General features: G+C 44.2%; 1 protein-coding gene across 1 annotated transcript; it reads right to left on the bottom strand.

Moving 5' to 3' along the window:
• Nucleotides 1-11,958: 11,958 nt before the first annotated feature.
• Nucleotides 11,959-13,122, bottom strand: phlda2 (pleckstrin homology-like domain, family A, member 2). Its single transcript, XM_071895118.2, has 2 exons — nt 12,541-13,122; nt 11,959-12,346 (listed from the first exon to the last, which is right to left on the bottom strand). The coding sequence occupies exon 1, from the start codon at nt 12,995-12,997 to the stop codon at nt 12,581-12,583; it is 417 nt and encodes a 138-aa protein (XP_071751219.1). The 5' UTR covers nt 12,998-13,122; the 3' UTR covers nt 11,959-12,346; nt 12,541-12,580.
• Between the last annotated feature and the right edge of the window lie 10,673 nt (nt 13,123-23,795).

The raw sequence follows: 23,795 nt of genomic DNA, 5'->3' as shown, positions 1-23,795 counted from the left end.
TTCTAGAAAAACAAGTGAAACTGCTTTGGAAACAAGTGTTATCTCACCTCACTGGCAGAAGTACTCTCTTGGTTTAAGAAAAATAAGATCTGATGGCTGAATATGAGACTAAATGACTTTTTTTGCAGTGTAGCTATATGGGCAGAGCAAGGAATAGATCATTTTTACAACAGCTTTCAGACATTTACAAATTGCGGTGTTGTCGGAGGAGTGACCTTTGACCTTTGGAGCATGCAGGCAATTCTGCAGCCGCATGTGGATGTATGTTTATGGGTGTTTATGAGTCAGGGCATCTATATATGGAACACAGCGTCAGGAATGTGTTGTTATGTGATTGTGACCATCCTGTTTACCCATACATTAAAAGCCTATCAGCGACTGATCTCTCCTCAGGGCCCGCTCCTTCCTGCTGAGCTCCTGCTGTCCGTCAGCCGCTGCCTCGCTGCTCTGTATCGTCCTGTCAGCGCTCTGGACTGGACAGTTAAATCGGGGAAGTCTGATTGTTCTGCTAAGCCTTTAATTTGAGGTCTTGTTGCTGTCAAAGTCACTCTTTCACCTCACTCCATCGCTCCCTCCTCTCAGTTCATCTATTTGTCCTCTTCTCTCCTCTCCTCTCCTCTCCTCTCCTCTTCTCTTCTCTTCTCTTCTCTTCTCTTCTCTTCTCTCCTCTTCTCTTCTCTTCTCTTCTCTTCTCTTCTCTTCTCTTCTCTTCTTTTCTCTTCTCTTCTCTCCTCTTCTCTCCTCTTCTCATTTCTGTCAGTCACGCTGTCTAGCAAACAGTTGTTCATGATTTGATAAACAGGAGAGTGAAAGCTGTGACATGAGGTCGCAGCTGATGTGTGTGTGTGTGTGTGTGTGTGTGTGTGTGTGTGTGTGTGTGTGTGTGAAATTCTATACAGACGTCATACTCGCCGCCTGGATCATCGTGGGCATTAACACAGAGATGTGACACGAGGGAGGAGTTTGCAGCCAGCAGGTTGTTGTTGGCCTGGGAGAGCAGAGCAGAGCGTCTTCTCCTTCCTCTGTGTAGAAGTAGAAGACAAACAAGAAGACGAAGAAGAAGAAGAAGAAGAAGAAGAAGAAGAAGAAGAAGAAGAAGAAGAAGAAGAAGAAGAAGAAGAAGAAACTACATAGCACTAAAACAGAGTTTACAAATTGCTTTATATAAAAAAAGAAGGAATAGAACAAAAGGAATAAAACTAAAGAATGAAACATAAAAAAAAGAATAATAGAGAAAAAGGACCCAATTAATAAACTGAATAATGTAGAAAATAAAACAAAACATTCACATGAAAGCCAGTCTATAAAGGTGAGTCTTAAGAAGAGATTTAACAGATGATGCTGCTCCACAATCTGACCTGATGTCCAGCCAACTTACGGTAAATACAGACATACAAGACACACAGTTTCACTCTGTGCATATCAGTTAACTGGGGAAAGATAATAAATTGCATTGCACTTCACATACTGTGCAGATCCACACAGTACAGACATCCACCCTGCAGATGTTCCACAGTAGAAGCCGTTGTTGTCGGGGTCGTGCCTTTGACAGGGAGATCCTGACCCTAGTTAGAGGGAGCGTGTGTGTGTGTGTGTGTGTGCAGGAGTGTGTATGATGGCGTGCACAAGCCTGCGAATGTGTATATGGCCGACCATGTGCATGCACGCTGTAGCCTGCCCACTCAGCTCGTCCACAGGCCCGGATTCCAGCGGACCTCCCTGGTCCCTGGTCAGAGGTGGGTGGGGGGGTGGAGGGGGGTGCGGGGTGGAGGGCAGGCTTTGAAGGGGGCTCCAGTGACTCATTACCCAACTATCCACCCACCCTCCATGTCTCCCCCCCCCCCAGCACCACCACCTCCCTGTCCTCGCCCCAGCCCCTGCCCTTGTCCTCTGGCTCAAATAGCCGCCACACAGGCCGCCCCGCTCGCTCCCTGCCTGAAGAAAAGAGATTCTGTTTCCACTTCCATGGAACAGGACCGGCCCGCTGTGAAAGAGTCTTCTGTGTGTGTGTGTACTGCATGTGTGTGTATGTGTGTGCGTGTGTGTGTGTGTGTGTGTGTGTGGTTACATGCATACATGCACAGCCATTGCATTTGATTCTGCGGATTACCTGACATTTCTCTATATTTTAAGAGCATTTCGAACAACTGGTTTCATCAGTGAAGCGCTCCACGTTCATATTTAATATTCATGCCTTTCTTATCCTTATCTTTCGCGCCGTCTCCTGCTGGAGTCATTTGCTCATGCATCCTTGGGGCTTGCGTAAACCTACACCACATCCTGTCTGTTTTCCCACAAGCCCCTGCTCCCACAGCACACATGTTTCATCCTCCCACCTTTTAACGGCATGACACACATCTATTTACCATGTGCAGCCAAAACCAGACATCTGCGCCTGTGTTTTAACCATCGGTACGGGAGAGGTGTATGTTTTTAACATACTGAGTAGATGTCTGCGTTCACCGTGTTCATTAGACATGACATCCATCGGAGATGACATCATTGTGACTTCCTGTCTGGTGCACAAGGGGTAAAATTACATTTTCAAGTATCCATTCACCCACAAAAAATGATAATAATTTGCTTCTGCTGCTGCACTGAAAAATGTACTACAATAAACTCAAATAGTCTGCATTGTGTGAAAGATGCTGCAAAACTCATTTGATAACATCTCACTGGTCCACAGTCTGCATTACGTAGAGAAATAATATAATTTCTTCTGACCCACAAAAATTGCACTCTCAAACCTAAATTGCAAAATGTCTTTACACACAAATGTTGTTCTTACGACAAACTCAAGCCATAGTTGTGATTTTAAAAAATGATTTTGATACCATTTATATCTTGGACAGTTATATCACTGTCCAAGATATAAATGCTAGTTATGCTAGATATAATGCTTATCACATAGTTGGATCTTGGATAAAAAAAAAAAAAAGATCAAAGAACCTTTTTATAGACGAGGCCCCAGGTTTCTTGGGTGTGTGTGCATGTACAGATGTGTGAATGTGTGTGATTATACTGCTGAAGTGTGCTTGCGCTGCATTTTAAGCGTGCTGTCTGAGGGGTGCCTAATTTGATTAATGGTGACCTCCAATACAACCGTAGCCTATTTGGCAAAAGGTTGCCCCTCTGCTGTGTCCCGGGGCTGGTCCTGCACAGAGAGGGCCATTGTAAGTTACCCTGCTCCTTGGGAAAGACCCTTGAGCCATTAAAAACAGGATTTCCCCCCATTTCAGCCTTTAGTCTTCTTATTTCCTTCTTCTAGAGGGTCTTGACAAAGCAGCCACTTACAGCTCAGTAAAGTCATATAAATTCAGCTTCATGTAGCACCAGGCTGCATGTGACCAGAGTGTGACCTGCATGTGACCACTACCTCTAGTACTTCTACCACTAGTACTACTATGACTACTACCACAACTAATGATACAACAATTAATACTACTACTACTGCTACTATTACTACCACTACTGTGACTGCAACTATTGACACTACTACTGCTACTATTTCTACTACTAATGATAATACCACTGCTACTACAACTACTACTACTACTACTTTTACTACTAACGATAATACTACTATTTCTACTAGTGCTACTACTACTATTACGATGAGTGCTACTACTATTACTATGACTATGACACTAGTACTACTATGACTACTACTACAACTAATGATAGTAGTACTACTACTAATACTACTACTATTGCTGCTGCTGCTGCTGCTAATACTACTATGATGACTGCTACTACTAGTGATACTACTACTACAACAACTACTACTACTACTACTACTAAGAATAAGTATAAGAATGGGCCTGAAACAAATTAAACTTGGAGTTGCTGTCTGTCTGTGTGTCTGTCTGTCTGTCTGTGTGTCTGTCAGCAGCAGACTGGTTCCTGTGTGTCAGACCGGAGCCTCCTTCCTTTCCTTTCATCCCTCCGTCCATCTGTCCGCCCACGCGGGCCTCAGCTCTGCTCACCCGGGGCGCTGCTGATCGATCGCACCACGGCAGCGGAGGTAGGCAGATGCAGAAACACGAGCCTACACCCCGATCAGCAGTGATGAAACACCCGGTGACTCTGAACAATACACCTCTGTTGTGTCCGATATGATGGATGGAGACATTTGCCGTTGTGTCAATACTCGCTGCTGGAGTGATCAGGAAGCCGGAGCCAAGCGGCCCAACAATATGTGCGGCCCGGGACCTGAGGAATGCTTTGTGTGAGAACCTGTATTGTAATAAAGGGACTTTCCAGTTTCCCTGTCTGTGTAGTCCAGTCATGCTGAGAAAGTCATTTTCAGACATGTAGCGCTAATTTCCCCGTAGCACTGCGAGGGGGAGGAAAGCATTGGCTGATGATGAAATCAGATTGGTTGATTGCTGCAGGAGAACCCTCACCTCAGGGACAACGGCCTCAACGTTTAAAACATACAGATATAAAATGTTTTAATGTTCCATTTTAACTGCACATCACAGTTTTTCTCAATTGATTTGACACATTTCTCCAAACTAAGCTCCACCATTGATCATTTTACAACAGTAACTGCACATTTTCATTGTTTTCATGCAAAATTAAAAAACTACATACATATTTTTTTCCAAATGCTACACACAAAACTCTCCAAACAAAGGTCCATGCTATCAAAATACTGTCTAAACTCTGTAATTTAGCAAAACTAATAGCACCTTGTCACTGTTTTCACACCAATTACAAGACTACATACACTCATTTCATCACTCACTTCATTAGGTACACCTTACTAATACTGGGTAGGTATCAGCTTTCAGCTCAGTGTCAACCGGCTACCAAAGTGACATCTGCCTCAAGGTTCGACGTGTTGCATTCTGAGATGCTTTTCTGCTCACCACAGTTGTAAAGAGGTTATCTGAGTTACTGTTGCCTTTCTATCAGCTCGAACCAGTCTGGCCGTTCTCCTCTGACCTCTGCCATCAACAAGGCATTTTCGCCCAGAGAACTGCCGCTCACTGGATATTTTCTCTTTTTCGGACCATTCTCTGTAAACCCTAGAGATGGTTGTGCGTGAAAATCCCAGTAGATCAGCAGTTTCTGAATTACTCAAACCAGCCCGTCTGGCACCAACAACCATGCCACGTTCAAAGTCACTTAAATCACCTTTCTTCCCCATTCTGATGCTTGGTTTGAACTTCAGCAGATCGTCTTGACCATGTCTACATGCCTAAATGCATTGAGTTGCTGCCACATGATTGGCTGATTAAATATTTGTGTTAACAAGCAGTTGAACAGATGTACCTAATGAAGTGGCCGGTGAGTGTATATGTGATGTTGATGAAGTGCTCTAGCTAGACAGAAATGAGAGGGTTGATGATGAATAAAGTCATCAGTTACAACCGTAACTGTAACTTCTGAAGCAAATAGTGATTTATTGCATTCATGAATACTTCTACCTCCTTACTGAATCACATAGACAAACATGTAAAACTGCCAAATATGACATTGACAAATTTGCCATTCCTACCACATGTGAAACTGTGAGATAAAACATTTTGTGAGGAACAGATGTCTGATTTACTGTAAAGGAAAATATTCATTCAACAAATCAATGGACAAAAAAAATCAGATTATGGAAAAACGGGTTGTGGAACTTCCTGATTTACATATTTTACCATTAGTATTCCTTTGTGGATACAGCTGAATACATGATCTAATCAGTAGATGATGTGTGTAGTTTTGATGTCAGTATTAGGTTTCTACAAAGCTGTCATGGTAAAAGAAAGCACTTCATTTTCCATCTGAGCTGGGCTGTCTGGCAGAATGAGTCTGTCTCGATGGCTGAGCTGACTGAGGAAATGTGTCCAATCAATTTAAAAATACTGTATTCAAAATGATTTATCTCCCTGCACATCTAAGAAATAATGTGTGTAAGTTCTACCTCTTTCCTCCTGTCGTGTGTATTTGCTGAAGGTAAAGATAGAGTGAAAGATAGAGTGGAATTTATTCCACTGATTGTTTGTGCAGGGTGCAGTAGATTACCCAACTGTACATGGTATTTTGTTGGCTTTGGTGTGGCACAGGGGAATTCCTGCCTCCATTTATTCTCACACCAGACTTTACTCCCGTTACTTCTAATATTCTCTTCGCTGGAATTTTCCCACCCTCCCTTTATGTGCCCATTTATGTTTCTTTCTCCTTCACTCAGTTTCCTCTGGTGTAATATACACAGGGAGCAATAATTTCCTCGTGCCCTTATAAGGGCATTGGACCTGGGGTCATCATCACAGGTTATTGCAGCCGTTCATTTCATCTTCCGCTCGATGACAAGCACAATTGCTCGTCTTGCGGCTTTATTTGCTACACTCACATTTCGATGTAGCCTAACTCATGTTTCTCACATGGGTGAAGTGGTAATCTGCAAGATCCTCACTACATCTTGGTGCTAAGCCATTGCTGTGATGTTTTTGCTCTGCATTTTCCCACAGATGAAAAGTCCCAGCACTTTAACCTTGAATTTTCTGTCGATGACATTTGAGTTTCTTTTGTTTCCTTCTTTCTTTGTCTGTTCATCCATGGTGGCTATCGGTGCTCATGCCAACTACTGAGTTCTTCTTCTATTTATTCCAAACAAACTGCTGTTGTTGCTGCTGGAAACTTAAAACTCACCACATTTCAGGTGCGGCAGAGGAAGTTTTCCCAGGAAATCGCTACCTGACACCAGGTGTTTAGAGGAACCAATGTAAAAGCTTTCATGAGATGGGTACACAGTAGGTTGAATCACTATTGTGTTATATCAATCGACAATAGAGAGAAGCAAAACAGACATTTATTTAGATGAAAATGTTGTGGATAGTGGATTCCACTGCAGTTCTGACTAATGCCTTTTATATGTGTTCTAGACAGGGAAACGTATTGTAATGTTATTGTAATCTGTTTCTAGTCGTCTCTTCACACGCCCACTCAGGCAGGTGGTCAGTAACCAAGCCTGGCCTCAGGAGCTCCATCAGACTACGACTAGACCCCTGCTGCTCTGCTCCACTGTGTTCAACTCTGCCCCACACTGCTGCACTGCTAACACCCCCATCACATGCTACACCGCAAAAAATCTTCATCTTAACAAGTCATTTAGTCTATTATTGAGTCCTAAAAATGTTCGTAAAATAAGTGAAAAAATCTGCCAATGGGGTTCGATTATTTCACTTGTTTCCCATACAAATCAACTTGTTTCAAGAATATTGTAGAATCAAGTGTCATTTTCTTGATTTGATTTGCCTTATTCTGACTTTCAAGATACTGACACTCATTTCTAGAAAATTGAAGTGAAACTGCTTTGGATACAAGTGGAGTTATCTCTCCTCATTGGCAGAATTACTCTCTTGGTTTAAGAAAAATAAGATCTGAAGGCTGAATATGAGACTAAAAACTTTTTTGTTTTGCAGTGTACAGTCCTCATCTCTCTCTCTCTGTTACTGACATTCTGATCTGGATATAGATCTGGATCTCACCTTTCATACCTTTCCCTCTCTCTCTCTCTCTCTCTCTCTCTCTCTCACAGTATTCACTCTCGCTCACATACTTTATCTGATAGCATATATGCGGTGATGCCTCAGCGTCCCTGTTGTTTTCACCCTGTCTCCTACCGTCTGAGGCCACAGAGTTCCCGGTGTATCTCTCTCTCCTCCTCGGCCGTCCGCCCCCTCGCCGCCTCGTAGACATTCCTAACAGCGTCTCCTCTCTCTGTCTGAAGCTTCTCCGGACAGCTGCGTCTTAAGCAACATGATCCCCACTCGCCAACACCGCCTCCGCCGACACTTTGTGTGTGTGTATGTGTACACTGTATATGTGTGTGTGTGTGTATCCACTGCACCCATGTGTCTTAGAGAGGTGCCACATTCATAAGATTCTCCTCGAAAAACAGGCCCACAAAGAGTGACACTCTATCTATATTCGGGAAATATCACCTTACTCTAACATCTGTCGGCTTTGCTTGTTGTTCTGAACTTTTTTTTTTCTATATTTAGGAACAGCGGATGAGTATAAGAGCAATTAGGTTGTATCAAAGAAAAGTCTCACAGGCGGACAGCCACGAGTCCCCTCTCCCTGCTGATGTTTTGGTGTGGTAATCTCTGCCGGACTAAACAGCATCACACTCCATTAGCAGCTCTAGCCTCTGATCTTGACGTGATTCCTGATAGTTTTAAAAGGTTTTTGTGATAAGCTACAATATTCCAAACCATGTTGTAACCCAAGTTCAGTGTTGCGTCCTACTTACTGAGGTTATTTGATTTATCGGGATTAGGTTCACCAGGTTTTGCAGATCTGTGATGGGTCGATCTGAGCCAGATTGTGGTTAGATATGGCTGAAGATGTGAATCTGGGGAGTTCTTTCCCTGTGACTCAGCAGACAGAAATGGATGTCCAACAAAAAAACAAACACCGTTGTCATGGGTACAGGCGATTAGGAGAATGACGCCTTTGTGGATGGGATGAGGGGGGAAATGCGGCCAATTTATCCACAAGAGCAGATCTGGGAATCAGATGACCTTTATTTGGATGGAGGAATGATAAATGGGAAACAGCAGTGAAACATGGAGGGCTGGATTCTGGTCAAGCAGCCAGAAGGATTTATCTTGCCTTTTAACCCGCTTCTGTCTCTCAAGTAGAGTACATTGTAGAAACCCAGCCGGCTATAAAAGACCTCGTATAGCCTCAGCCATAGCCTGAGGGTGTGTGTCTCTCTATATTTGCTAACCGCTCAGGTATGTACTCAGGTATGCGCTCACCTGAGCCATGCGTCATGAAGCCAAATACGCAGAGAGCTTCTTTCTGGTTCAAACTGGCCTGTGAATAGCATTGTGTGGAGATAATCACGTCACTTTGGGTAAAAGAAAAAGGAAAAAACTTTATTCACTGGGTGCCAGCGCTCATTTTAAGACTGTTATGACTATCAAGACACTATAATACAGTTGATACACACCATTAAAGCTGATCTGGGAGGATGTTAGTTATCACAGACTCCCAAGGCCTTGCCTGACATCCTGGTTGGCCTACGCTGTTTGGGTTAAGGAGTTCAGTATTTACATGAAGCCAACAGTGTTGTGGCCTGCTGGCGTCAGATCGGACTCTGACGGGAAGAGCACATGAGTAAAGAAATGACAAAACACGCTGAAGTGAGGGAAAGATAAGGGTTTCCTGTGTCACGGCGGTTTACGGGAAGCAGAGCGGCGCCCACAGACAGTCAGCCAGCGTGGGGCTTTAGTGAGTCATGAGGCATACCTGAGCCAACCTGGAGGATGTGCTGTGAAGTCAAGTGGTGTTGCTATAAAGCATCGCAGAGCGGGCGGGTCGGTAAACATGAGTGCAGCTTACTGACGTCCCGTTATATGATATTTAGGTATTGAAGTTCAAATTTCTCAAACACATACCTCTCGACTGCCGTTTGGAACCGGCAACATGCAATTAAGCTGCCCAGTGCGGCTTTAAAGGAATAGTTCACCCCATTATGAAAACTCTATTGAAGTCAACAGGGCTTTTACAACTTTTTTTGCAACAAATGTTTTTACAATTCCAAAAAAAGCATAAAATGTCCATCAAGTTTCTCCAAACACAGCATAATCCAAGTGTTTTGTAGCCAAACAATTGCACCGTGGGTCCAAATGTCCAATATGTACCATATTATTTTCTCATATATTCTCCTCACTAACAGTGCTGTGGTTATATACTGTATATGTGCACCCTATAGCACCCTGATGAACTGAATGGCTTAAAATTTTCATTTTGGGGTGAACTATTCCTTTAAGAAGACATCCATACAGTATAATGTCTCGAGTCTTGATATATGTGAGCGATGCATGGAGAGTTGATATATATGGAGAGTTATGGCTGTTATGTACGTCCATATCTCCAGTTGATTATATGGAGTGGGACACGCTTCCGTTGGCCACCACCCCCCTTCACCCACCCACCCCCGCCCCACAATGCATTTACTGTTCCACAGCCACGCTGCGTCCACATAATGACAGCCTATGGAGTGATGACGCCAGACGGGTAACAAGTACGGCCTGAGTGAGAGCCAGGACTGCGTCAGAGGATGTTTATACAACGAGAGAGTTTGGGGAGGAAGACGCAGTGCGTGTGTCCGTCTAGCTGGCGGTGTGTGTGTGTGTGTGTGTGTGTCCAGACCAGCAAGGAAGTCAAGAAGACGATGTAACATTTCATTCTGTGGTCTGAGATATACTGTGCAAGCCTCAGAGTTTATGACGTCCAACATCGGCCTGTTCCACCGCTGCCGGGATCACGTCTGTTTTATTTATTTCACATTCAACACACATTTTCCGGGTCTAAAACGGGATCTTATACTGTCTAAAAGCAGTCACAGGGACAGTGGTGACATAGACCTCAACCCCAGTCCCTGTGTGGCCCTTGGCTCATGGGCCAGAGGTGTGTGTGTGTGTGTGTGTGTGAGTGTGTGAGATTAAAGTGGTGCCAATTTGTGAAGCGGTATTTTTAGAAAGGAGGCCCGTCCGCTCCGGTAATACTCCTCAGATCAGGCTATCCCTTTGATGCGCTCATTGTAGTGTGATCCCACTTCAAAGCGGCAGGGACGGGACGGGACGGGACAGCGAGGGGAGAGAGAGGGGGGGGGGGGGGGGGCTCCACTATACACTTCATTACTGCTGGCCAGAGACTTGGCTTTCTGTCACCTCTGACCCCGGGCATTTGTGCTCATAACACACTTCCACTCTGTAAGACCGGCTACTGGAGGCATGTGGAGGAGGGCTCAGGGCAGAGAGGGCAAAGTTTATTTTTACTGCCTCACAACTCCCTTGTCATGTGTGCTTTTCATGAAAAGCATTGCCAGTTCATTTTCTATACCTAATGTAATCTAAAGTTCACTGAAATGCATAAAGCTGAAAGTTACATAAATGTTCACATGAATGATTAGTGTTCTACCTTCTTTATAAACTATGTATGAATGTATAAGTGTAATCAATTCCAATCAATCCTAGTTTTAATGTTTATTGTTCACATCTAGCACAAGTATGTTGAGAAGTACATACAAACAACTTAGAAATTACCACACATATCCGATGGCATTTCCAGATGAAACTTATATCTTCTTCTGTATTTTAAATTTGCCATCATAGCTGCCGAACATTAATCTCTCATCATGACGTACAGCTACTTTTGACATTTTTCTTTTTACATCACCAACATTTCAAGGTGCATTTTATGCTTTGTGCATCTGCTCCTGTGTGGGACTTAAGTGTTTCGGTGAATATGACCAAGGCATAACTCATTGGGTTTATAGCAGTGCTTCTTTGTCAGTGATTGTATAGGTGTGTGCCTAGAATCACATTATTTCCATTGACAGAGTCTTTATTTCACGATAACAGGGCGGTAGAGTGGACTTGTACTTCCTGTGTACACACTGCTCTGTGTCCACAAGAACAGGTGCAGAGAGCTCCGATAAGACTGGAGGGGCAGAGGAATTTAGCATCATGTGAACACCTGTTACAAAGCTGCCTAAATATCAAATAAAAACATTTTCAACTTTTTGTCAGGTAGGCTATAACAGTGAGAGTTTGTCCAAATCAATTCAACTGTCTTTTTCTTTTTAACATAATGATTCAGCTTGTACCTTGCACCACACCTTGGGAGTAGTTAAGGTGTGTTCAAAAGCGCCGTTGAGGCTTTTAAGTGAACTGTGCGACTGAATCCACTCTGCTTATCAGTTGTAAAGTATGACTAAAGCATGCCATCCAACCCAGTGACAATAAGGACACACATTCCACCTGAGAAGGAGGAAGGGGACTTTCCTGCCTTCCACTCCCTGTTCACTCTGGCATGTCTGGCATTTAAAATGCTGCTGTACAAAAAGCCTAAAACACCGTGACACACTTACACCATGTGGTAAAATGCTTGCTATGAGTTATGACTTGAAATATAAAATAAATCAAAGAAGAGAGTAAGAAATTATGTCAAAAAAGCATGAATATTTATTCAAATAAATACACACTCAACATGCACTGAAACAGTAAATAATTTAAACAAATGCACAAACTGTTCGCCAAGAACACCATCATCCTGGAAACAAATAAATTAACATTATGTTGCAACATCGTTTTAGGAGACATTCCTCCCAGGAGAGCGAACTTGAAATAGTTTTGACAATTCAAGGGTTCAGTCCTGCGCGCGGAGCTTCTGAAATTCTCTCTGTCTTTTTTAGATGCCTTTCGGGATCAGTTGTCCGTCTGTAGACGCGTCCCAGAGCCCCGTCCCGAACAATCCTTCATCACTGGACCGGAAGACCATGTCCGCCTTTTGGTCCAAGTATTTTTTCGTTATGGTCCATATATTGACACTGAAGGAGAACAAAAAAAAAAAATCAATTAACATCAGTTGGAAAAGCACTTTACAGCACACCTGTCTTAATTCTGGCAGCGATTATTAGCCTACACACACTTTCCAGTGCGTTTGACATGACTTAATTATGGGTAATATTACATTTTAAATATTATATCAGTTGTATTTCATTTGTATTGATTTCTATCTTACCATATAAGGAGTGGTTAACTGCCAGAGTCTCGGGAGCCGCTCAGGGCGCCCGGGCCATGCGCCTCTCCTGCTGCCCGGGCGACGCGCTCTCGTTGTCCTGCCGCGTTTTAAAGTCCTGGATGGCCTTTTTGTTCTGGAAATCAATCAGCGCCATGGTGATCACCGCGTTCCAGCAGTTATCCTCCCCGGTGCACCTGAAATCGATCTCCTTATTGTCCGTGGTAACGATGGTGAAGTAGACGAACTTGCCGGTGCGCTCCACGCAGTCCACCTTCTTGATGGACTGCAGCTTGAGCTCCTTGCCCTTGGAGCGCTTCTGCGTGTCGGCGTAAATGTTGAGGCTGTCCGTGGTCAGGACGCACGTCTTCCTCTTCCAGAACTGGAGCAGGTTGTCGCTCCTCTTCTCCAGCTCCCCCTCCTTCAGGACCTGGGAGATCTCCTCCGCTGACATTTTCATTGTCTTGGGGCGGTTTAGGACCGAGAGTTACTGTGTGAATCCCCGCTTCCCTGCTCTGTCCGAAGACCCCGAGGAAGGAGCTTCTGTGTAAAGGGCTTGGTAATCCAGAGTTGCGTTGTGAATGAACGCGGCGGGAGAGGCTTCTTTATACCGTAGCCTGGCCTGAGCCCTTCCCACTTGACGTCAGCTGGTTTGGGAATGCATCGACAGTTGCCAGTAGAGTAATTCATGGTTGTGTGGGCGGAAGCTGTGGCGCAGGGGAGAGCAGAGGAAGTCCTAACGTGGAGCTAATTACACTGCCAACATAACGTTAATTAGTAATCCACATCCTACTATGGAGATCAATCCAAATATTTGCCCACACTGCAGTAAGTGATTCATTCTGTGCAATAAACTGGTTAATTGCCACATAAACGAGCTGAATATAGGATTCAAATGAGTTCGGCCCTACTGTAACCCTTGATATCACCTTTGATATCTCTGAGGATGAAGAGATTGTGAATTCCCCGCTCAAGTTTATGATCCAGGCCAGTTTTTTCCATGATTAGTCACCCGGCTGGTAATTCATTTCCTTTAAATCCAGAAACTGTGCCGCACTGCTCTCCAATGATTCTTTTAAAAGGTAACACCTAGACTAAACCTGTTTTGACCCACTGCTGTTTTACATAAACTCTGCTATTTCTGTCGGTGGATGTCACAGTCGGGTGAAACCCACCCAAACAACCTCTAAGAACTGTTTCCATTCAATGGGCAGATGTTTCATCAGACTGTACGTCACTGGCCACATGGAGAATAGGTTTCAAGGGTCAGACCAAGTGTTGGCAGAGACAGCAAGCAGCCATGCAATACTGCAATACCTTGACAGGTAGTGAAACACACAGAAAGGTAGCAGAGAGCAGGACTGTTGGTGAAAAGAAAGAAAGAAAGAGAGAGAGAGGAGAGAAAGAAAGAAAAAGAAAGAAGACAGAGAGAAAAAGAGAGAGAGAGAAAGAATGAGGGAAAGAAAGAAAGAGAGAGAAAAGGAAAGAGAGAAAGAAAGAAAAAGAAAAAGAAATGAAAGATTGGTTAAACTATAATTGTGCCCTGATTTTATGATTATGATTGCGATAATCATTATTACAACCTGAGGGAGTCACTTAACTGATGTGATTGAGAATGAAAATTGAAAGTAGATGATAGTGAATGACTCAGATGTCCTTTGATATCGCTGCCTAGGTGTGTCCACTCTGATCTAAAGCCCATCCTGGCTTCAGCCCCTCCCCTGCTCAGTCCAGTGACAGGCTCTAGCTGCCAGACTGACAATAACCGGAGCTTTGGATCTTCACCACAGAGCTGCTGGAGCCGGCATGAAGCAGGCAGAGGAGGTGGCAAGAAGGCAGATGTCATCGACTCTTCCCCCGCGGTCTGTCCCGACGCCAGCCTGCCTGGGGGTCAGCCGCACACACGCAACCCTGACCCCAGTGTCCTGTTCAGATACACAAACTAGAGCACATCACATTGGCGTGTGTGTGTGTGTGTGCGTGTGTGTGTGTATCATGTCCGTGGCGAACGTGCATCAAGCACCCACTTCAGGCTCTTGTGTCTGTCCCTCTATCAGTCTCCTCTCACAGACGTCGGAAACATTACCCCTCCAGTTTGCCTCAGGAAGTGAAGTGTCAGCCCAGTTATGGTCATTGTGGTCTCCCCCAACAATACACACTCACACCCTCCTCAGTACACACACAGTACCAGTGCTCCCTAATTATGCAAACTAATGGGTGCCCACTTTGACTTAGAGGACCACCCATCACGCTTTAGACATCAACACTTCCACAGTCACACAGATATTACACAGCTATAACAGCAAAGGCGTAGCCATGGTGAACCACTTTATACAGCTTCTCAATCAGTGGGCCCAAGCATTTTGTATTGACACTGATGCAGTGTGTGGCCACTGATGTAGTGTGTGGTGTGGCGGCCACTTTAATCCCCCGGTCTCAAAGCGAAGGAAACCACATGTGTGCTACTGACTCAACACACCTGCTTCCCTCGGTGGCGCCGTTTTGGCCTCTGTTGAGTAAAGAAGTGCGCCACCGCCTCTCTACCTCCCTCCGCCTTTGTTTTAGGCGCTTTTCTCTGTTGCCTGGCAGTGTGTGTGTGTGTGTGTGTGTGTGTGTGTGTCTGTGCATATGTGTTTCTGTTTGAAGGGGGAATTGCGGTGGAGAGTCACAGACATGCCCAGGCAGTGACTCAGCATGTGGTGTAGCGCCTTCCATAGGAGGAGACTGCTTGCTAAAGGAGAGCCAGGTGTGTGTGTGTGTGTGTGTGTGTGTGTGTGTGTGTGCATGTGTGTACTGGCATGCATATGCGCATCCATTTGCGTGTGAAAAAATGAGTGTGTGTCTATGTGTGTGTGTGTGTGTGTGTGTGTGAAGATTATCATTCTTTTCCCCTGTGTAGATGGTTGGAGAGTAATGGATTGCATGCAACAGGGTTACAGTAATTTGAATACAAAGCTAGGTAGCTGCCATATGACACTGACAACAAAAAAACAACAAAATAACCAAGAGCAATTAGATTACTAAACTAAGTTGGAGTAGTCAGTAATGGGTTATATTTTGAAAGTCACCAGTTACACGTAACAATGAATCTGACCCACATCCAGGCACTAAACCCTCAGTTCTCCCTATATCAAGGTGTGGTGTGTCTCAAATCCCTGCAGCGACCTCTCATCCCCATGTGTCCCACGCATCACACAGGCAGGTCCCACATACAAGTGGCGGATGAGCTGAAGCGCCCCGAACTTAACAAACCGCATAGTGTGACTGCTGAATTGCAATCGCAGTGCAACTGGGATCTGTCACTGTTTTCCTTGTTTGTCAGCCTTGTGGGAAAGAACAAGTCATTCTGGAGGGAGTCGGTGTGTGTGTGTGATGGGATCCCGGCGGTGTGTTGTGACAACCTTGGATTCAAATCAACGCCCTCCGGTTCGAGCTGTCTCCTTATAGACAAAACAAAACCCCAGAGAGAGAGAGAGAGAGAGAGAGAGAGAGATAGAGGAAATAAGATGATGAGTCAACTGGAGCTGAGGAGGGTTTTGATTGCAACACGCTCCTCCAGCAGCACACCTGATACACTCTGAGCGACGGCAGCAGGGGGTTAAGGCCGGCCTGCTGTTCTTACACTTTGTTTACTTCGGTGTCACTATGCTTTGCAGTCATATGCACATGGGTGTGACAGCACACAGCAGGTGGAAGGACCAGAAAGGCCCAAAGTTAGCAGTCTTGTCGGGGCATGAAGCTGCCGAGTGTTTACTGTGAGTCACGGCACACAAAGCAGCCTTGAAATGCAGAGGAAGTCAGCTTGTAGAACCCTGTTTGGACTGCGGTGTTTAAGTGGAAATATATCGCTATTCACTTTCCACTTATCTTAAGTGCTTGTGTGTACAGGATGGAGGAGTGAGAGTTTACATGTGACGGGTTTATATTCTTCTGATTACAAAATTAGGGGAAACTGTAATCTGTTACAGGTACTGAGTAAACAATAACCATCTCATTCTTTTTAAGGAATGGATGATTCATTATTGGATTAAACAAAACCATGATTGAAGGAAAGAATGCATTTTGATTGTAATACTATGGACACAAATATGTTTTTCTTCATCTCACATCTCAAAACAATGGTGGATAGTGATTTTAGAGGATGATAACACCGTTCAAATTGAAATAAAATATCTGTAACTTCATAATTTATATATTTTGGAGGCCTAGAAATATTAAACTGAGTGAAAGTTTTCCAAGATGTACGCAGTCAATTTTGCTACTAATTATAAATGCAAGCAGGTGACTATTGTCCAAACTGAACCTCAAACAGACTTTGGAAGATTTCAAAACAAATTTTCTCAACCTTGTTTATGAATTTGTGCGTGTTTGTTCATATGCATATAAATGCATGTGTATTCATGTTTGTGTACATTGTGTTAGCCAGTGAAAGCCTCCCTCAGACAATGTACTATACATAGTCAGCCTTAACAATGGGGGGCAATATGGATGAGCTGGCAGTGATGGGCTGCTGACAAGTACAGCAGCCCGAAAGAGAGCCAGCAGGTAACAGCTGCATAGTGTGACACGTTTACGACTGTGGCCTGTCTCTCTCTCTCTCTCTCTCTCTCTCTCACACACACACACACACACACACACACACACACACACAGGCACCCTCCTGCTCCCTGGTGACATGCCCTTGTGATGAGACTCTGGAGCTATTTGAGGCATTGTTCAGATAAGCCCTGTGTGTGTATGTGTGTGTGTGCGTGTGTGTGTGTCTGCGGCATTCACCACCGTGGGAAAAAGAACAAATGGCTGAAGAGCGGAGAGGACAGGCAAACACAATGCTGCAGGAGGAACCGTTGGGAAAACAATGCAAACAGAAATGGCCGCTGTCAGATACACAATGCATCATATCTGAGGAAGAACTGGGCAGTGAGGATGCCACATCTAAAGAACACACAGCATCACTTCGTCTATCTGCCACTTGGCCTTGGCTCACATATATATTCTATTCCTTATAATTAATCAGACAACTCCGGTTATGGTAAAAGCACCTCAGCAGAGGGGGTTCTGGGCCTTGCAGTCTGTGATGACTGCACTTTCTTCACACACAGCATCCATTCTTAGGAGCCATGTAAGGTGAAGCCGGGCTGGTACAAGATGTGACCTAATGAGTCGATCTGAACGTCCAACACCTCATTCGTGCCAGCTTGAATGTGCTAAGAATGGCAGGTATGCAGATCTGCAAGCCTTCTGCCTGCCAGGAATGTAGAGTTCACTTTGCCATCTGCATAGCTTCTCCGTGGCTTATGTGATAAACCTGGAGTCTTTCCATAGAACCATAACTAATCTACATGAGGGAGCAAGGATCCATGGATCGGATCAGGTGCTAGAGATCTGGCTGTTAGACCTTACTGTTAAACCTGCATTCATGTATTTCAATCTTTTAGGCCTCGCGCAGTCCAGCTGTAAGCTCCGACTAAAAGCTTAGTTTGAGTGATGCTTTATCCATCATGCTGTCTAGTAACAACATGAACGCATGATGAAACACGAGGAAATGCTTCAATGTCAAGTGATAAGCCTGGAGCCATGGAGGCATCATAGATTAGTAAGAAAGTTCTCTTGATTTTCCCCTCTAGCATTTACAGAGACCACACAGCAGGGACTGAACAGGTCTGGGTCTGACTGGAGCCCGGGGGCGTTCGGCTTCACATCCGCCTCGCTTCGCACAACTCCCATGATCAAATTACCTCTTTTTCATGGGAATTTACAGATTGGATAAAAACTATGTGATGTAACAATATGGGTGCAGCTAAGCATCTCCTTAATTACACAGAATATTTCACCCGATCAATTTCTGTCAGAGCCGGCAGCGTCTACCTCGAGCACCGAGCATGAGGCGGCATGCAAAGTTTGCATATATTTAAACCTGCCTGGCTTCCGACTGCCGTGTTAACCTTTCCTGTTTGTGCTCCCTTTATGTAATACCTGTTCATGTAGCCCGGGTCTGACTGACGGCTTTATCTGTGTTCGGAAGTCAAGGAGTATGATTCAGGTTAAACACGCCACACCCAAGTCCCTGTTCGTTCACAAGCCCATTCATAAATCCAGACAAAGCCGCGCTGCCCTGTCATGGCGACGCTGCGATTGGGTGTGAAGCTTTCTTTCCCACACATACCAAGTAGCCAGGCTGCTGCTGATAATGCAATATGACAAATAAGACTTGCTCAATTATCGTAACTATTGTTTCCTAATCACAATCACAGTCACAATCACAAGCACTCACAGAGAAACATAACTGAACGTAAAGTGTAACTGAGCTTTTTGATAACACCGACAGGCTACATTTTACTTTTTCAATGATGCAAAATCCATTTGGCACTGGCTCACTGGAACGCTTTTAAATGCCATTCTTTTTAAGGTCATGTTATTTCCCACAATAACCACCGCAGGTCCTTCCAATATCAATCTCTTTACATGCTGTTTTACTGACATGGTGACTCAGTGGTTTGCACCATCGCTTCACAGCAAGAAGGGCCGGCGTTCGATTCCTCCACCTGCGCCTTTTTCTGTGTGGAGTTTGCATGGTCTCCCTGTGTTCGGAGGGTTTCTACGCAGGTAAAGAGAGTGAATAAATGTCGTTTTACTCTGCATTGATCAAAATCCAGCCTCTTTCAATCGCCCATCGCCCACGCGCCGCACATTCAGACAGCTCAAAACAAGGTGACCCGGCGGAGATGTGAAGAAACCTTGGCCTGAGACGATGGAAAAGGCCTATTGTGTTTGTCACAAACCCACGCTGAAGTGTTAGTCACAGCCTTATTTGGTCTCTCGCTGCTCTGTCCCCCGTCTCTCCCTCTTCAAGGACGCCGCTCCTTCTGAATAGTCAACCGTGTTTCCCATGAGGACTCTGCAATATGTGGCAGGGCTTGTTTGTATGTGTGGCAGGTGCTGTCAGGGAAGAATAAGGTCATAGCAGAACTGCCTCATTTGCATGTTTATTGTTCCTCCACTGGCTGACCTTTGTTCTATAACCAGCAAGCATCATTTTCCTCAAAGTTCTGTCTTCACTGCTGTCTTGTTTTAATCAAATAAAATCATCTTTCTCTCCCTAACAATATTGATATCGCACAGGTTCACAATTTTGAAAGCTTCCTCCCTGCGTTATCTCCCACCTTGATATTACTTTCATCAGGACATCAAATTAAGAAAGCAAAGATGTGCTCAAACCGCCGTTTCATTGGGACTGTAAGGGAATCTTTCTCTCCTAAAGGGAAATATTATTAGGGTTGTCGAAACTCCATTGATGTTCATAGGACCTCTAAACACACAGTGAGTTAGCTCCCATGGCTGCATCTCAGCCTTCTACCAAACTATTGAAGTTAACTTTTTACAGCTCCAAAAAAGCATTAAATGTCCATCAAATTTCTTCAAACGGGTTGTGCAGAATCATAAGTGTTTTGTAGCCAAACGATTGCACTGTGGCTCCAAAAGTCCAATATTGACCTCATTATGTCCTATATTTTCCTCACTGACAATGGTCTGGTCGTGCATGCAACCTGCTTGCTACTGTTGGTGCGATCTAGAACAAAAGGCATGGTCAGTGAGCAAAATATGGGAGATACTGAGGTGAATATTGGACTTTTGGACCCAATCGTTTGGCTACAAAACACTTATGATTCTGCACAACCTGTTTGAAGAAATTTGATGGACATTTAATGCTTTTTTGGAGCTGTAAAAAGTTAACTTCAATAGTTTGATATAAGGCTGAGATACGAAATACTTGGATTATGCTGCACAAGCTAATTTGAGAGAAATTTGACTTTTTTAACTATAAAAAGATGGCCCCATTAACCTCGTTAACAGGGCCAACCTCGTTAACAGGGTTTGGAAGAAGGCTGAGATGAAACTAGTTTCAACTGACATGGAGGTGAGTAGATAATAACAGAATTTTTATTTTGGGGTGAATTATTCCTTTAACAGCCTTCAAGACAATGAAAAAGAGGGAAATTAGGAGATAAAAAAAAAAAGATAACTTCTGTTTTTGTACTTCATGTCAGCTGGTAAACTGAGCCAAACATCAAAACATCTTAAAATTAGTCATGTCCATGTAGTCTGTGTTCTTGTGTCAGCGCCACCAGAAACGTTATCAGATCTAAGAGGTAATGGGCTCTTTATCACGCTGCCAGTTCAGCTCATTCAGTTCTGAACACAAAGCCGGCTTCAGCAGCATAAAGCACCTCTCTATTCCCTTCTCTCTCTGGAACTCAATCTGGCTCGCATCACTTCCGACTGGGGGACGTTAGAAAAGACCCCACACAGACACACTCACGCACGCACACACACATACACGCACACGTAGAAGCGCTGCCAAATGCACCTTGCGGCCAAGAGTGTGATGGTGGGTGCAGCTGCAGCTGGGAGGAAGGTCGGAAGAAGACTGCACCCTTACACTTGTCCTGGATGAGGATGAGACGATGGCAGGCAGAGTAGGGTGTCATCTGGGGATAATCGCAGTAGTCTGAATACTTTCCTTTGTTCTCCTGCTGCGAACATGTGCACAGCATACAGATTGTGTCTTTTATTTTGAAATAACTGAAAAAGTGTATTGAGAAGTATGCAATGATGTCCGCAAACTGATTTTTCTATATTTGTTGTTGCATATTAAACATCCTTCCCTTGAGATGGCATGTCTTTCCAGGGTTTTGCCTCCCAAAAATCAAGGAATCCCCTCAAACTTTTCAGTAGACTTATTCATTTCTATTTAATGTGGTGATACAGAGGGAGGTCAGGGGTCAGCAGCCCTGGAGATAACAGGGATTCAGTGTGTTGCTCAAGGACACTTCAGCAGGGCTTGAACCCTGGTCTTCCAGTTGAGGGACACTTTCCCCATTTCATTACTCGACCCCGCTGCCCAAAGCGAAGGAACGACTGACCTGAAGCCTAAAGAGTTAAATGTTCAGTGTAGGAGTCCTTCTGTGTTTCCAGCTGACTTCCCAACACTCGTGGAGCGCCGTCCATGACCCAACATTTTATGACCTGGCACTCCTTAAGGCGAGGTTAGGCTGCACCTAGCTTCTGGGTATATGCACACAGGCACACACACACACAAAGGACATCCTGACATGAGACCAGAACAACTGAAGAGGTGTGTGGAGAGGAGAGCACAGGAAAGATAAAGCCTTGCTGTAATTTTTTTCTTTTTTTCTCATTTTCTTTTCTTTGCCCTTCTTTCAACAGGACTGAATGAGCTATCTTCTGTCTTCTGGTTGGCCAGCTGGGACACACACCTCTCTCTCCCTCTCTCTCTCTCTCTCTCTCTCATAATAGCAACCTTTCTTCTCTTGTCTCTTCCACCAGTGCACAGTCCAGCAACTAGGGTTATACCTGGATTTGCTCATAATCTAAAATTCAGAATAAACAAATCTTTTATATAATGATCAGGATCTGTTTATAAGAACTTAGAGGATGGAGTGAACAGTGACAAATATTCATGATTCTCTGGTTTTTGGTCTGGTTCTCAAGTCGATATGGCTGTACAAGACAGAAGTAATTATAGCCTGATAACTTCTTCAGATGGGAACTTTAGATCAACTTGCTCAAATTGCTTTGCTGACATGCTTTTATAAATATAGATTCACCTGCAATACCCCAAGTATATGACTGGTTATTGTGTAACCAAGGGCAATTTTTATAGCAATGAAAAAGTAATTTGCTGCTTGGGAAAATTTAAGTAATTTTCATCCTCCACATACTTCACAGACGACTACAAACAGATGAAATGAAATTCTCCATAATAAGCATTCAGTTGAGGCCGTTTAAAAATGATGAGATTGTTATGAAAAGGGCTATGATATCATTAAAGATATCAATACCGATATTTTTGGACTGAAGCTGCCAATATGTTGTGCTGATGCTCAATATCTTTAAATTTGACCATGTCAATGCCAAAAAAAAAAAAAAAATCTTCAAGTATTCAGTGTTTCCCCAGAATTCTACCCTTGGTAGGGAGGGAAACCCTCTGAAACAGCATTTAGACCATGGGACACTAAGTAACTCAAGATAATCATAATATTCATGCATACTTGTGTGATATCTGATCAAAATGTCACATTAGAATCAATCCAGGTCAAGGGCCTCCCATACACAACCAGTGTAGTATGGATCAATTACGCAATAAATATGTAATCAAAGTCCATCATATCTACGATCAGAGGTGGATGACACTGATTTTTAGTAAAAGGTCAATATCAGCATGATATGTCGGCAAACCGATGTAATACTGTGCAGATCCATTATCTTTGCCTAGTTACTGACTGGACGGTAATAGTTCTTCAGACACAATCGGACTCCTTGTTGGAGCCAGGCTATCACCAAACCCCCCACACAGCAGCCTCCGCATGAATAGTGTCTTGTTCCCGAGCCTGTAGGTCAAACCCCTGGAGTTACAGTAAGACACTGGAGAGATCTCAGTCTGTGGGCTGTTTGTCATGGAGGACTGAGGGATCAGAATGCATCGCTCCCCACTCATTCCCTCCACAACAACATCAAACCCCCTTCTCCCTTTTCTTGCTCTGTTCAAGATATTCTTTACCAAAACACGTCAACAATTTAGTAGCGTGTTGGCAGTGATGTGGCTCTTGTCAGGATCTTGATCTAAACCAGACTACCTTTCTTCTCCTGTTCTCTGACACGGTCACATGTCGTCACCTCTGTTCCCATGAAGATAGGCGAATACACACATGTACCCAAACATCATCTGGACACACTTGTAAGTGTTGCTGGGCGCGGTGACAGGACAAGGAACCACCTGTGTTTCAGCACTTAGCAGAAAACCTAAGTTGCTAGGATACACATTTTGCCATCCTTCTCCAGACATTTCAGAGCACTCAGCCATTATCTCCCAGAATGCATTACAAGGGTCTCTCAGAGGACCTTTCATGCCTTCCCTATCTGCCAATCAAGACGGAGATTCCAGGCATTCTGGTTGCCTAGCCTGATGTTTGGCAGACCTTAAGCAAATTCCTCCAGCCTGGATACTGAGCTGTTGATAGTTCGGCGAAGTCGTCACGTTGGCTGAGGTCAATTCCTCTGCTCTCATGTCATCACATGGAAGCGGTGACTGTGTGTCCTTGCTCTAACCTCTCACCAATCTTTTCCAAAATCATCACCCAATGTGTTCCTGTGATGTCGATCTCCCTGCAAGACTATTCAGTGTTCAGTCCCAATCCAGTCCTCAAATACCCTGTCCTACTACCGCCTCTACTCTT

The sequence above is a fragment of the Centroberyx gerrardi genome, chromosome 4 (assembly GCF_048128805.1).
Source record: "Centroberyx gerrardi isolate f3 chromosome 4, fCenGer3.hap1.cur.20231027, whole genome shotgun sequence".
Taxonomy (NCBI): domain Eukaryota; kingdom Metazoa; phylum Chordata; class Actinopteri; order Beryciformes; family Berycidae; genus Centroberyx; species Centroberyx gerrardi.
Note: the sequence above shows the minus strand (reverse complement) of the source record. Positions and strands in the feature narration are given on the sequence as shown.

Bases quoted from the DNA above. Each gene is read 5' to 3' on its own strand.
- phlda2 (XM_071895118.2), bottom strand. From the start codon at position 12,997: ATGAAAATGTCAGCGGAGGAGATCTCCCAGGTCCTGAAGGAGGGGGAG.